The sequence below is a fragment of the Geospiza fortis genome, unplaced genomic scaffold, assembly GCF_000277835.1.
Source record: "Geospiza fortis unplaced genomic scaffold, GeoFor_1.0 scaffold7, whole genome shotgun sequence".
NCBI classification, from domain to species: Eukaryota; Metazoa; Chordata; class Aves; order Passeriformes; family Thraupidae; genus Geospiza; species Geospiza fortis.
The window spans coordinates 1,100,814-1,117,381 of NW_005054344.1; the positions used below are offsets into that span (position 1 = coordinate 1,100,814).

At 36.3% G+C, this 16,568-nt stretch overlaps 1 protein-coding gene across 5 annotated transcripts in view; it reads left to right on the top strand.

Moving 5' to 3' along the window:
• The window catches only part of RALYL (RALY RNA binding protein like), a 369,877-nt gene that overhangs the window by 290,130 nt on the left and 63,179 nt on the right, over positions 1–16,568 (top strand). For all 5 annotated transcript variants that reach the window (XM_031058511.1, XM_031058513.1, XM_031058510.1 and 2 more), the window contains one exon: positions 6,146–6,221. In XM_031058511.1, the coding sequence (XP_030914371.1) occupies positions 6,146–6,221 (76 nt within the window). The remainder of the gene's footprint in view (positions 1–6,145; positions 6,222–16,568) is intronic.

Consider the following 16,568-nt stretch of genomic DNA (forward strand, 5'->3'; position numbering starts at 1 on the left):
CTGAGACTTCTGTCTCCAGGGCCCTAAAGGAATGACTTGTGATGGGCATACAGACAGGACAGGATTTCCCCTTTTAGCTGTTGCCTGTCCTCACACCAACTCAATTCCCTGGGGAACAGAAAAAATTTCCTGCAAGACAACTCCTGACACTTTTGCTACTGAATGGTTTTAAGAATGATAGCTTATATAATCCTATAGCCTCATTTCATTTTAGCAGTATTTAATGAAAGAAGAAATGGTTTAACAAAGCAATTTCATGTACTATTCAACAAGCAGCTCTTTCTGTATGAAGCATTAACAATAGCTGTCATCTGTGTACAAAAAAAGGCTTCCAATTATTTCAATGCTAAGAGAAAATCCAAATACTGAGAGTCCCACAAGAATTTTTAATACCATTATGGAGAAGGAAAAGTTGTGACCCTGAGCTCCATTTAATATTTTACTAGCCTTGAGAATCAATTTGAGCTTGTGTTCAATTTTCTGGAAAGTTTCATCTTTTCAACTGTACAATTTGAGTACATAATGGAAGAGAACAGAGATCTGTCCTTTCCTCTCTGCTTTTTTTCACATGCTAGAGATGGGGGAAAGGAAGGAGATGACATGTAATCAATGGAACATATAAAGAAGAAAATAAGTTTATGATATAAAAAATGTCATATGACTTCTTTAAAATTTCTTTAGCAGGCAGCAGGGAAATTTATAAGACTAGTAGATGGAAGCGTATAAAAGAAAGATTGAGTAGCCTTGGCTTTTCTGGTGTACAGTTATGCTATAAACCATATGGCTACAAGCTTTCTCTAAATTGCATCTACCTCTTGGTCTTTCTCTTCTATCCCAAATACTTTTAGTCATCTGAAAGAGGGAAAATGCATCCTGGTCTCTCTCTATCAATATCTCCCTCTGTATATAGCTTATACATTCACTGTGTGAATTCCCTCTTATATCCTAATTTAAATTACCATCTCTTCCATTAAATATTAGTCTATTTCCAGCTTATCTGGAAATACACAATGATACATTTTTTAAATCAAAAATTTAAGTCAAACAAGTGTAAAATTGTTCAAGGAATGTTTCCATTTCTATAACCATTCACAAGAATGTGTGGAAGAACACCTGATGAAACATGTCTTGGAAAATCATCTTTTGAGCTCTAAACATACTTGGAGTTTTCTTGGCTCCAGGTTTTGGTTTCCAATCTTTCTGATATGAAGCCCGCACTCAGAAGTCACATACTTAATATTAAATTATAGGTACTAATTATAGATATGTGGATCTGTTCCCTTTCATGGGGTGAAATTTCCTGCAGTGGTTTCTAGGTCATGTCCATTCTCTACCTATATCTGGAAATTGCATAGGATAGTACTTGTAAACTGTGGCTAAAAGTCATGGAAAGAAACAATTTAACACAACAGATAAAAGAGTACTAGCGCCTTAAAAGGGCTCCATTTAATTTTGTAGGTTAGATGTAGCCTGAGACATGGGCTCTGGATTGTCAGCAGAAAGCCTCAAAATCCCTGTTTTCATTCATTAGTTAGTGCCTGTTGAAGCTTCCTCTTATGGCATTTGTTTTTGTGAAAAAAATTATTTTGGTTTTGTTTTTTCTTTTAAATAACACTGTTTAAAGAATCTGAAGGGTAAGGATACCAAGAAATACTGAAATACTCCTAGGGTATGAATGCTCTTTAGGTATCATTGCTTGCACTTACAAAACCTGTTTTAAGTCAGTTGTTGTCTTCAGGACCAGATTATCAGATTCCTTTGCTAAGCAATCTGGGAGCAAAGCACAAGGACTAGCAGATAGTGCTTCTCCAAAAGTGGGAGGTTCATGTCTGGAGGAGGTAGGCTGTCAATGGTAGAAAATGGTAATAGGAGAAATGTAGATCATGCTGTGTTGAGTTGTCTTTTCAGACAATTTTATGTAGCCTCTCAATACAATGAATGCCCTTCTAAAATGGTAATCATGCTCTTTTTTTAATTTTTATGTTTTGTCATTAATCACTAGGCATTTTCATACAATTACAAACAAAAATGTGCTCAAAATCAGATCTATTCTGCTGATGACACACAACCTTGAATGAAATCTAAATCTCATTCTTTGACTAAGCTCTGCCATGATAACAAGAAAGTACAGAATTAAAAATGAATTTCTTTTGATAAGGAATGTAATTTCATTTGATTCTGAAAGCACATAAGACTGGGATGCTGCATTACAATGTGTTGTTTTCTGCATATTCACTTTTATATTTGTAGTGTTTCCATAGTATTTTGAATTTCAGTGATGAATTTATCTTGGCATTGATTTCTAAGTGATCATTTCTAGTACACAAGCGGAGTAAATAATGCCCCTGGGCTGCTCCATTCCTAGACAGGCACATAGGAAAGGTGCCTGTGCCCCCTCTTCTCCAGGCTGAACAACCCCAGCTCCCTCAGCCTGTCTTCATAGGGAAGGTGCTCCATCTCTCTGATCATCTTGATGGCCCTTCCCTAGACTTGCTTATAAAGGCCCACATCCTTCCTCTGGGAGCCCCGGAGCTGGACACAGTGCTTTGAGAGCAGAGCAGAGAGGCAGAATCCCCTCCCTTGCCCTGCTGGCCACACTGCTTTTGAAGCCCAGGTTACAGTTGGCTTTCTGGACTGCAAGCACACATTACCAGGTCACATCAAGCTTCTCATCTTCACCCCCTAATCCTGTTCTCAATCTATTCTCCACCCAGGCTGTGTTAGTGCTTGGGATTGCCCAGATCCAGGTTCAGGACCTTGAACTTAGCCTTGTCGAACTTCATAGGGTTTACACGGGTCCACTTCTCATGCCTATTAAGGCCTCTCTAGATGTCATCCCTTGCCTCCAGTGTCCACACAGCTTGGTGTCATTGGCAAACCTGCTGAGGGTGCACTCAATGCCACTGTCTGTGTTGCCTAGAAAGATGTTAAACTGCACCAGTCCCAATACTGGTCCCCAAGGAATGCCACTCATCAGTGGTCTGCAGTAGAAAATCTACCTATTTAATACATTTCTGAGTGTGACCGTGAGCCATTTCTATATCCATCAGGTGCAAATTAATCAAATCTGTTCCTCTCCAGAAGAAATGTGAATGTCTGTGTCCCTTGTGAAGGAAGTTGTCTGGTACATATTGATGTACAAGTGTAGTAGCTAATTTGACAGCTTAAGGAGTGATATGTTTCTGCATTCCTTGGGGGGGAATCATTAGCACAGGTAAATCTCTGTGCTGCTGACAGCAAATTTATTTGACACTGAGTTTATGATCTAGTAGATGTAAATGTCTGCTGTGAAACCAGTGATGGATGAAGGGAGAGAACAGCTTATCTCACAAGATTTCCAGTTGGGATAGAAATAATCTATCTTGCGAAATGTTGACAAGTTCACTTCTAATCTTAGTTAGAAAATTGAGGCTGGAAGAGATAGTGCTGAAAAAATAATAGGGTGAAAATCTTTTCTAACTTTTCAAAGCATTTCCTACATCCATTCTTAACTTGCTACAAAGTGCTTAGGGAGTTGCAGAGCTATTCAATCACTTTCATATTAACAGAAAAGCCCCATGTGTCCAGCTTTTCTAAGAACTATTTCCTGTGCTAAAGAGAATTTTGGGCTATTACTATCTGTATAAAGTAGTTCACTGTTTAGAGATTTATTTAAATGTGAGAGAATCTTAACTGATTCTGAACAGCTTTGCCACTGTGCCTCTTACAGTGTCACCTTTCTGACATTTTTTGATGGAAATAAAGAGAACACATAACTAACAGCCCTTAGCCTTCTACGCTACTCAACTTTTTTAAAAGTGGGTTTTGTAGAGCTGCAAATGTAGGTCTATAAGAATAGTCATCAAGATAGTATTGATCTGTCCCAGGAGGATATGAAAAAGTTTTTTAAAAACTGTAAATAAGGGTTTAAGGAGAAGAACATTTAAGATGTAACTCTGAAACAGTAGAAGATAGACAAAAAATATGTGAAGATTATGGTATTGTGAAGAGGATACCACAGCCTCAGATATTTCCCAAGAGCAGATTATAATTCTACTTTTTTTTCCTTAAAATCTGTCCAACTTTTAGTAGGAGATGGTGAAAGCCAACACAGTCAATGACCTTAAAATGACATATAAAAATAGTATGAAATTATTGCAAAGGTCACAGGATAAAAATTTTATTCCAATTCTGTTGTTTCCAGGAGCCGATGGAAATGCAACAGAGCTATCAAAATTCCTCATTGGCTTTCAGAAATGCTTGGTATTTACTTTGTTGATTCAACATAGTAGAATTTGTATATCTTGCAATAAGGGCATCATAGCTGAACTTATAACAAAATGGAAGACAAAAGTAATATATATTTATTAAAGCACTTGCTAAAATTAAGGGAAGGAAAGCATTTCAAGGAGGCATGAAATCTGCTTACAAATATTTCTCCAATTTCAGAGAGGTAGATGAAACAAGAAAATTATTATTTTATGAAAAAATATGATTTAATAGTAATACAGCTCCTACAGAAGAAACTGCAGTCAGATTTAATACCAAAATATTTTATATAGGAAAATGTTACTTAAGTGTTTTATATTATATATTTCTACATAAAATCATTTTATATCAGGTCCTTGTATAATTTTAAATACATGTTGACTGAGCTCAAAATACCAAAAATAAGTGCAAATTTTTAAAAATTCTTTTAAGTATTTGAAGTTTGAAATTTCCATTGGCCAAATAATTTCTGTCAAAAAGAACCCTAAAGGACATGCATTTTCAATAATCCTGATTATTTAAAAAGGTCAGATTGGGAGTTTTTTATTAATTTTGTGTGAAATAAAAATGTCCAGTCAATAAGTCTCAGGCTTTTACTGCATCTTTTGAGGTCAAAAATAATAAATAAAAATGTTTGAACTTTTAGCATCACTGCTAAAACACTGGGCTGTGTTTATCCTATTCCTACACCTTATCTTTCTACATCTCTCTCCACCACAGTCAATTTCAGGGTAAAATAGACTTTTCATGTAAAAATAGACTTTACTAAAAACATATGTTTTCTTGCAAGTCTCAACCACCACGTGATTCCACATTTAATAGGATATGATGTTCTGTCACAGCAATTTTACAGTGAAATAATTCTGATGATTTTGTCATTCTTTTTTTATATTATTGAAGCTGAGAAGAGATTTAGCTGCCGCATCCCTCAAATTACATGACATTTGTTTCCTAAACAAAAGTTTCACCTTATCCATGTGATTCAGTGTAAAGTCAATTTTGCAACATTTAATCAGAATGGAGGAGCTTTTTAATATAGATTTATTTTCACACAGACAGCTTCCTAAGCTCCAGAAGGTATTTTCCTCAGAAGGGTCTCTGCTTCTTTCTCCATGTATAACTGTTCTAGGAATCATAATGAGACATCTATCTCTTGGTATGTCTTTGAGTATGATTCCAATGAAAAGACAAATTTGAGAACAAAAATAATGTGTATAGAAGCTATATATCTCTATAGAAGCTATATATCTGTATATCTACATCCAGCCTTTATCTATGTAAGGTTGACTTTCTTTTATATTTCAAGCATAAATTTACAGGTAGAATGTAAGTGAACTTTCAAAGCATTCACAAAATTTCTGATCTTGTTGAGAAGAATAAGTATCTGCTTAAGAGAAAACATTTGCAAACCCAGATTTTCTCATTCTCCAAGGACAGATGCATTTGGGATGGGAAATAGATACTTTCTGAGCGGATGATAGAGTAGCAGCTAAAGATCAGTGTGCATTTCTTTAGATCCTAAAAGGGAACTCTCCAGAACAATTGCAGTCCTCCTCAACAGATTTTGATTTGAGATCATAGTTTATTTCACCAAGTTACCATCCAAATTTTCTGTATTAGAAATACATTATTTGCTTCACTAAGTAGAAACCCGTGTGTTTAAAAAATTTAATTTCTCTCTATTAACAATAACTGATATTTTGCCTAAATTCCTCATGCATTACAGTAAAAATCTTTCTGAAAGTTTTACGGCATCAATTCAGAAGAGGTAAAAACCAGACTGGTGTTTTAGATATGCTGTCCATTTTTACTGCCCATTACTCATTTTCAGCGACTTGAAGGTGCCTTTGCAAAATTCCAGATGTTTGACTTACTGATATCAAATGTTTGTTTTCAGATATCAACATGGCAGGAGAACCAAAACCATACAGACCAAAACCTGGCAACAAGCGGCCTCTTTCAGCACTTTACAGGCAAGTGAGATTTCACTTTAACTTGTTCCAATACAATTTTTATCAGAAAGATTATGGTAACCTAAAATGTATCTACCAATAAATATTGAAGCGTGCAATATTTACCAAAATTATAATGAAATCTAAGTACTTATTAATGCTCCCACTCCTAGTACTGTTATCAAAAATTTTTATTTTTTCTTAATTGAGTGTTATTTCAACTTTTAGTCCTTATGATTCTTTTGTTGGCTCTGGCCTCATTTTTGTGAATTTTTTATTTGCAATGATCAGTGAAATAACTAACTATTTCAGAACAACAGAATTGGTTTCTCACAGATTTTTCTGTCAGGGGTGAGAACCAAGTTCTGACAAAATCTGGATTTCTTCCTTGGCTGTTCAGGAGGGCATTGATAGTGTCTTTCTCATATTCCCAGGTGCCTTTTGTCATAGAGCATTTACAAACTTGGGGAAAGATCCACTTTTTTTCAAAATCAATTATTGTTTAGCGAAGCATTACAGATTGTTAGGGCTACCATGCCCACAAGAATTTCTGCTCAATAAACTTTACATCTCATAAAAGTAGTACAGAATTTATGCTCCAGATCCATGGAAGGGATTAGGACTGATTTCTACTGTAGCTGAAATGTAGATAGACTGGCTCTGAGAGCAACACCTCAGGAGTGAAATCAGACACACTTGACCAGTACTTTTTCATGCCTTGCCTGGTCTGAAGTCTTCAGATGGAAATTCGAGGGTGGCATCTCAGAACAAGACAACCAGAAGCATTTTAGGTCTGAGCCTCCATGCTACATAGAAGAGATTTGAAGTTTTATCATATAGCTGTCCTCAGCTGAAGTGATAGAAATATTATTTTTGGAGAAGAGAATCCCTGTTTCATCATTACTCTCAGCTACAAACCACTAAACTCTGTAGGTGTTCCGGGTAACCTTGGTCTACTCTGTCCCTGTTCCAGTATTTCAAAAGATTTTGAAAGCTGTTTTGTGATTTCTGGCATTTATATTCATTTCTACCTCTGAGCTTTTGAAGGCTTTCTCATAAAAACTTGTTCTACAGAAAAGATAGGGATAAGAGAGACCTATGGAAAGTTCTAAAGGAATTTTAAAGAGGAAAAATATCTTAGATTGTGTCCTTTCATGGATGTAGTGCAAACTATTTCTCTAGAAGATCATGAGGCTTTTATGAGCAACTAAGAGAATCCTTCCATTTCTTCCTTCATCTTAATTTTTCCTCTGCTCTGACCTTGTAAGACCCCACCTGGAGTACAGCGTCCTGATCTGGAGTACTGAGCACAAGAAAGGACCTACAGGGGACTTATAAAATTTTACATGGGCAGATAGTGATAGGATAAAGGAGGAACAATTTTCAACTAAAAAAGGAGGAATTTAGATTAGATCTTAGGAAGAAATTCTACACTCAGAGGATTGTGAGGCACTGGAACAGATTTCCCAGGGTAATTGTGGGTGTCCCATTGTAAATATTCAGGGCCAGGCTGAATGGAGTCCTGAGCAATCTTATCTGGTGGATGGCATCCCTTTCCGTGATTTGATAGTTGTAACTAGATGATCTTTAAGGTTCCTCCCAACCCACTCTATCCCTCTATGGTATGGTCCCTTCCAACACAAACCATTTCATGATTGTATGATAACAAGGAACATTTATTATCCCAGTGTCGCTTAATCTATTATGTGAGATCAGTGACTAATAAAGTTTTGCCAACACTGAGAACATTTACTTATTTCAGAACACTGTAACTGGGTCTGGCTGGGATGGAGTTAACTTTCTTCATAGAATCCTGTAAGTGTTTTGAATTTGTTGCTAAAACACACCAATGTTTTGACTGTTGATGAACAGTGTTTGCACAGCCTCATGATTTTCTCATTTTCCTATTCTGCCTTTGTAATTAATAGGCTTGGTGTGGGCAAGAAGTTATGAAGCAATATATCTGAGACAGCTGACCCAACCTGGCCAGAGGAATATTCTCTCATATAGTCAGAAATAAAAATTGGGAAGGTTTTTCTTCCAAAGCAGCTGTTAGTTGGAGATTGCCTGGATAGCTTGTGGGAGGTGGAAAGTAATGCAAAGGCAATCACTTGGATTTTTTTCCCTTCTCCCTTCGCCTATTACACTGCAAATATCTCAATCCATAAGGCTTTTTAACTCTTGATCTCTCCTTCATCCTGATAGGGGACAATGGTAGGGGAGTGAGAGAGGGACTATGTGGGTGGTTAGCAGCTGGCCAAGATCCGCCCAAAAGACTGAGACAGATAAGAGGGAAGTGGTTACAGTAGATTTGATTTGCTCTAAGAGAGTCATTGGTTAAAAAAATTATTTGTCACAAAATAGTCACTGTTAAAAGGAAGGACTGGAAGTAGAAAGAGAATAATGGATTTCAAAAAGGACAGAATTAAATGAGCTCAGAGATCTGCTGAGTAGAAAGATTCTTGGAAAGAAATTTGAGGGACAAAAGAAGTGCAGAAAATCTTGCACTGAGTGTGCTTAAGGTAGAACAGAAAATTCTCCCAAAGCAAAAAAAAAAATCAAAGGAATAATACGACAGCATCAACTTTCTCTAACGTTCTAAAAATTGAAAAGGAATTGTGCAAAATGTGGAATCAAAACGCCATGACTGGAAGTAGAAAAGAAGAGCCGAGTCATCCTACAGGATGTCAGAAAGGTTGAAGTATAGAATCATACAAAGTACAAAGGTAACAAAAAATTGTCATTAGACTAACATCCTCTGATTTTGGTTAGGAGGAAAAGAGAACAGATGATACAGAAAAGAATTCTTTTACTTCATCAAAAGTGGTTAGCTGACCAGTTGTTAAAGAAAATCCATTTTTACCAGAGGGTATGCAATAAAAAAAATTGTCTAATCAATGTTTGACTAAGTGAATATGATGGGTATGATCTGATAACATTCACAATAGTGTGTTCAAAGGACTAGCTGAATCTGTGTGTGGACTATTAGTGATTCTTTCCAAAAACTTATGGAGGTCTTGTATGGTAAAGAAACAGTGGGTATGGGAAGGTGTTATACCTATTTTTAAGAAGAAGAAATACAGAAAATTATTAGATGAGGCTAGCTTTGATTCTAAGAAATGTACTAAAACACATTATTAGAAATCAATTTATCAAGACCAAGAAATTAATAAATTGGTCAAAAAATCAGGAGCATATTATGCTGAAGCAATGCAATTTCCTTATTTGACAAGACAGCAAATTTAATGTAGAAAGAGATACGCTATAAAGTCATTGTCATGGTTTAGCAATGACACTCCCAATTTAGTACCCTCTGAGACTCTCTCAAATGAGATTCCACTTGCTCGCTCACACCCCTTTCCTTCCCCCTTCCTGCTTCAGGGATAGAGTTGAGAATTGGAGGCACAAAGGAGTGAAAATTGCAGAGACAAGAACAATTTACTGGCAACAGCAATGAGATTAAAAAAAAAAAAAAGGAAACAGTAACAGCAAAAGTACTAATAACAAAAGGTATAAGACAAAAATTATTTACACAGAAAGCCCATGGCCAGTACCAACCAGTTTTTCCACACCACACCACACAGCGCTGCACCGCACCACACCACACCACACTGGAAAAGGAATGCCTTTCTTTCCAGAAATCAGAAAAAAAGTCCTTTTCCTCTGTCCCTGGCAGTGGTGTAAAATGTTATTCAACAATATCCAGGTGATGGCCAGGCCCACTCAGCAGAGCACAGAGCAGCCCATAGCTGCTGGGCTCAAGCAGTCCGCTCCTCTGGGCTCAGTCTCCCGGTAGCTGGGACCACAGGCACACACACCACCACTCCTGGCTAGTGTAAAAAAAATAACTCTGTCCTCGATGAAACTAGGACAGTCGTTTAAACAAAGTTTGACGCTTACTTTTCAGTTTTCATAAGCATGATCAGGAAAGTTGTCTAGAAGAAGCTGTCTTGAGGTAGAGAGCCAATGGAAAAACAGTGACTGTGTACAACACAGTATTAAGGATAATAACTGTTAACTTTTCAGTTTCCTTTGTTAATGATTTTTTAATGGTATTTTTTATACATGAGACAACATAAAGAACAATTTTAAGATAAGCAAGCAGGAGTGCTGCACAGGCTTGCAGGATTTTATTTACTTTGAAGTACTTGAGGCTTCAAAAGTGTTCAAAGAACTGTATTTCTGAAAAGAAATTTGTATCACATTTATAGGTGGATATACACATAAGTCATTAATACAAAGCAACTGATGTCTATGATGTGCTATATCCTCATAATTTGCTTGTGTGTCCAAGTCATTAGATTCATTCTTTCCTGTAATGGTATAATCCTCTTTTATATCTCAGTTCAGGATCTACATTCTTTTATTTCAACTTTTCTAGTTTTATGATCTGTGTGAAAATAATCTCATTTAATCTTACCTATATGAAATTTATCATGAGCCTAAATGTGAGACACACAACTTTTTTTAGGCGCAAGACAGATAACTAAAAAACAAAAGGACTTCCATTTTTTTATTTAGGCCTTAAAAAAATTTCGAGAACATTTTGTCTTTGCTTCAGAAAGCTGTTAAACACATTATTAATTTTAAGCATGCTCATTGAATATCTTAAAATGTTCTTAGATTAGTGCTCAGGAATCAGTTAAATACTAACATAGCAGTAAACTCCATCATCATCCATCCTAATTTGCATTGCATTGAGGGGAACCTAAATCTCAGAAGATTCAAAATTTTTCTGAATTTTCTTTTAGCACACCACTTCTGCAGAAAATCACACACTTAAAAAAAATCTACATCTTAAAATTGTTTTGCATCTCGTTGTATTGGTCTAGACTCCAGCAAAAATTAATTGTACCAGCAGCAGATCTTAAGATCTTTGAAACACAAGGTGAAGATTAAAGGTGCTGACACAAATGTGTTAAAGCACTCTTTGGGAGCAATGTTTTGGTAAAATAAAACATCACACTTCGTCTTTTTAATTTAGTGGTGTTTTGATCAGTATTTCACTAAAGAAACTCTGCGTCACCATATGAAAGCCCATTTACTGGTTTTTTCCGGTGTTTACTCTCCAGTATACCAAAGTAGAATCAACATAAGTAGTCTGATGGACTGTTATTCTGCTTCTCTTCCTCATAAAATCCTTTAATTATTTGTTGTTCATTTCAGTCCACTACCATGTTATATTGCATATTACATACATTCCTGAAGGCTTTTTCTCCATTTCAGAAGCCTTTGTTTCACTTTCTGACTTTGGAAGCTGTTGATGGTGTGCAACCATTCACAGCTGCTCAAGGAGTGGACCCAAGCCCCAGGACAGGTGGAGCAGAGCCACCATACACATGCTGCCCATGGCTGGCCCTCCCTCAGGGCATGGAGCATGTCCTTTCTCTATGGCTGACATCCTGGGAGCTGGCTAAAAGTTTTATCTGACACCCCTCTGATAGTAACAAGGTTGAGAGGGTTTGAGAAGGATGACAAGGGCACCTACTTTTGAGTCTTTTGAAAAAACAAAAACACTGTGCTACGTGCCGGCCATAATGGCGCCATTTTTATTGCCATAAAAATGAGCACAATTACCGCAGACTCTGCTGCATGAGGTGGTAGTGGGGTTCTGCTGGAGATCACATTGGGGAAGGGGAAGTCAAAACCAGTGTGGTGGTACTGGTACAGCTGAGAGTGCAGTGTCCCATATCACATCCAAGTCTGCTTTCTGAGAAAGCTAGTTACTTGACAAATCCCCAAGGTCAAAGTGATATTTGTACAATGTGGCAAAGCAGGGCACTAGGATTTGGAAAAGAAATGGAAAGGCAAGTGTGACAGTGTTCACAGGGGTTTTCAGGTGAGGGAAGAGACGAGAATGTTGACTCTATGTTCAGAAGGTTTGATTTATTATTTTATGATATACATTACATTAAAACTATACTAAAGGGAATAGAAGGAAAAGTTTCACCTCAGAAGGCTAGCTAAGCTAAGAATAGAATAGAAAAGAATGATAACAAAGGCAGCTGCCTCAGACCCTCTGTCCCAGTCAGCTCTGCTGTGATTGGCCATTAGTTACAAATAAGCAGATGAGACCAATCACAGATCCACCTGTTGCGTTCCACAGCAGCAGATAACCATTGTTTACATTTTGTTTCTGAGGCCTCTTAGCTTCTCAGAAGAGAAAAAATCCCAAGAAAGGATTTTTAATGAAAGATATCTGCGACAGGCAAGTTACTGGGCTCTGCCAGGATATCTAGTCAATCTCTTTGCTCTACACAATTTTACATTATAGTTGACCTAGAAATTTTTCCAAAACTGTTTTATCCAAGAAAAGTAATCCCTATGTGGATTATTTTCATCCTTGCCAAACTTCAAGCTTCTTTGGAGTGCAACAAGCAAAACTGGCAGGCACCAGTGTCACATCTTGAAGAAGACTCAGTGAGGAGTTATTCAATCCCCAGACCTCCAGTATTCTTATTGCTGTCTGCGAATGAAGCTGGCTAGCCTAAGACCCATCCTGCTGAGGCACATCCTGGAGTGAGACAATTAACAGAATGGATCTAGTGAATAGATTAAGAAAGCCAGGAAAACCTGAGTGAAACACCCTCTCACTATGTTGGCTTGGCTGTAACCAGAACCAGCCACTGGTGTTGAGTTCCCACAGCACTGTCCAGATGTAGCACACAGTGACCCTGCAAAGGCTTCCCTCCACTTTTTTTCCAGCTGTTCTCTGAAATTTCTGGTGTACAGTTCAGCATTGTGCTATCTACAGTTCAGCACTCTCTGAGTGGTGTTAGATAGCACAATGATTTCCCATACCACTCACTTTGTCATGTAATGCAATTGAAATGTATATTTAAAACGCCTGATTTAACTTGCTACTAATTATCTACATTAAACAGCGTTTACTTTACAACTTCATAACTTCCATGGCCTCTGGAACAAATTATTTTATTTAAATGGCTAATATTAGTATACTGGAAAGGGATATTCTTTTATTTACATGGTATGGTTATTTTTTATGTGGGGTTTTTTTGATACAAATACTTTATCAATTTCCTCAGCACATTTTACTTTTATAATCTCAAACACAAAACTGATTGAATTATGTTGCACATCTTGCTTTTCATTTGGTTTTTCAGTCTTATAGCAGAGGCTGAAAGAATTGCTTGTAGTCCTTCTCTACTTGCCCTCTGCTTCTTACATTTATTGTAAATATAGTTTATAGAGACCAGTGTGGTCTGAATTACCTCAGAGCCATCCATTATTTTGAGATGCTTTCATGAGCACTCCTGAGCACCCTTCATTTCAGGAAAAAGTGTGAAAAGGACACTGATGAGCAATTCGATTTTGTCTTCTAGTATAGGAATCTTCTTGAGGTCATTCCTCCCTCTTGAAAACATTAACATAAACCCAACAAGATCTGCACCAAACAAGAATTACCATTCCATTAGAATACTGCAGGATTTAGCATCATTACTGTAATATTGTGCCACTGATAGTGTATTATCAATCTTTTGAAACATGTCATATAATAAAAGTTTCTGCAGGTATAAGTGTCTTTCTTAATTTAATACTGTCCTAGATTTCCAACAACATTTTTCTTTTAATTTTCTTTTTCTTAATGAACTTGTGTGTCCATCATAATTACTGATCTACAAGAGACTAAAGACACAGTCCAGAAAACAGAAAAAAAGACCTTATAAAGTATTTTCTGACACTTTAGTCTTACATTAAATTGTGGTTACAACCCCTACATTATTCTATATGCTGAATGAAAACAAATATATGTTTATGGAACATAATTTTTCTATGACTATATTATATTAACACAATATAGTGTGATGTTTATTTTGAATCAAAGTGATTCTTTTTCTACAGAAATGTATCCTCCTGATGCTTTTGATTACTTTTCTTTATGAGAAAAGCTATTTTATTTCAGTACAGTGGAATGGCCTTAAGATAAATGTTGTTCTGCAGCTCTTCTCCTGACAAAAGATTTAGCTTCCATAAAAAATCCCCACATTTCTAGATATGTTTAACTAGAGAGATTTTAAGTCCAGCAGGATATTATTTACATTCATTTCATCAAAGAATGTCACCGGTGGTCACATTTGAAACAGTCATTACTGTACAGAAAAAATATAATTTCGTTTCAAATTTTTACTTGAACAGTACAAATTTTACTTGTGTTATGAATATAAATACTATTCTCAATTACATTAAAAATCTTAAAAGGTAGAAATACAAGCTATAGCAGACCCAGTGATTCAATTTGAACCTTTGTTTGTTTGTTTGTTTTCTTTCAATAGGAAAGACCTCCATGTCAAATAACTAATATCACAGGAGTATTTTTTTTTTAAATCTGCTGATGGAAAGCAGCACATACAAGTCTTCATTTCTAAATTATGGTGGTGTAATTGCAATCAGTTTTATCCCATAGATGTTTAAAACAGTACATGTGATCAGAGGGGCTGGGAAAGGCAGACAAATGTTTAGGCTTACCCTTTCGCATGATTCAGAGCATGATTGTACAGCACTTCATAGCTTTAGAAATGGGGGAAAATGGTGGAGGGAAAGATATTTCAGATCCTTAGCAACAGGAAAAACTTTTGCTTCTGTTTATTTTGAAATAAATCACAGATAAAGACCAAAATATATAAAATGCAACTGGCACCTTGATTTCTTCACTCAATCATATTATTCCTAATCTGTGGTGTAACTCCAATAATAACGAGGACAACGAAACTTTTTTTTTAAATCTTCCTATTCACTATTTTAAAAATACTGCTAACACCCCTTAAGGAGGAGACTAAGGCAGGTTTTGCCTCTCTGATCATCACTACATGATAAATCTTACATTTTCCTCATGTTTGTTTGCTTTTATTCACCATCAGTTTTTAAATGATGGCATTGACACAGATCCATTTAGAAGTAAGTCCTGTTTAAAGACTAGCACTTGTCTTTGTAACAATATTCCCTCAAGTTATCCCTTAGACTTATACAGTATTTCCTCAGGTTTTTTTTTCCTCTTTCAAGAGGATGACTCCAGCTTATACACATCTGCACAGGAGCTGCATCCCTCTTTCTACCTCAATACTCTTCCTCTTGCATAAGGTGATATATGGTATCACATGAATGATCTTGTCTTCTTCCACAAAAGCCCAGACACCATAATCACATTCATGCTCAGAGACTGGCAAATTTGGAGAATAGGCTGTTCACTTATTATTGTTGGGTTTTTCTCCTGGTGTTTAATTTTCTTTCTTAGTTTTTACTTCTGCTATGAAGCCTGAAGCAACTATAGATAAAGTATCTAACTGTAAACTTATCTTTTTTTTTTCATGGTTTTTAATCACTGTTTATACCACAGTAGAACAGAAAACATATCCACAATCTTCTGATGGCATTGAAATTATTATGACTCTTTTCTTATTCAATTGAAATAATTATGACTCCTTTCTTAGCTGAGAATTTTGGCAGCTAATATAAATGAAAAACTTTGACTTATAAATCAAAAAGTAAATTCCTAAAAGATCCAGAGTATTGATGGGTTTGCCTGCAGGCAAACAGAAACGGTAGTTTTAGTCACACATTTGCTTTAAATCTTGACAGCCTGAGGCCTATCCCTATCCCTTATTGCAATGTGAGATTTCTACCCTTTATTACTGCATGGATTCTTGCATTTAATATAAGAAATAATCACTTTGGAGTCATCATGTCTTCCATATGAAGATGATGTCTTCTGTAGGTATTCTGGTGCATTTCACTTAGGATAAAAAGGCTAGTGCCTTCAACATATTAAAAAATCAGAAACCAACAACATGATATTTTTCTACATTTGAGTTGTAGTGAAAAAGGCATAATGGAAACAGTATCAAGAGTTGCAGACACCGCTGTTCAGAAACTGTCCTATTAAGTCTTATGCTCATGACAGAGAATAGAGAAGGGCCTGTCTGGGCATTGCAAATGAACAGAGGAATTCTTCATTTTCAGGAATTTAGTAAACCCTTAATTGCTGCAGTATTCAGAGATGCAGAATGCTGTGCTTCAGAGAACCACTTAGTGGACTTGCAATTAGGCATTGGTTCTCACATAATGTAACTCCTCTAATTATATTGAAGGCTGTAATTTGGTCTGGGAGATGCTGGTGTACTGCAAGGGCACCATTTAAGTGGCTTACAGAGAGCAACAGAAATATGATGCTGGGTTATAAATTTAGTACTCTGTGAATAATAAGGAAGGTTGGATAAACGAGACACTATAACACATTTTAAAGTCTTATGAATTACATTAGAAGAAATTTGAAGTATAACTAATTGGAAAGAAAATGGATTGCTAAGTAAAATTACAAATAGCATGGAAGGCTGTGTGAAACACAGAGGA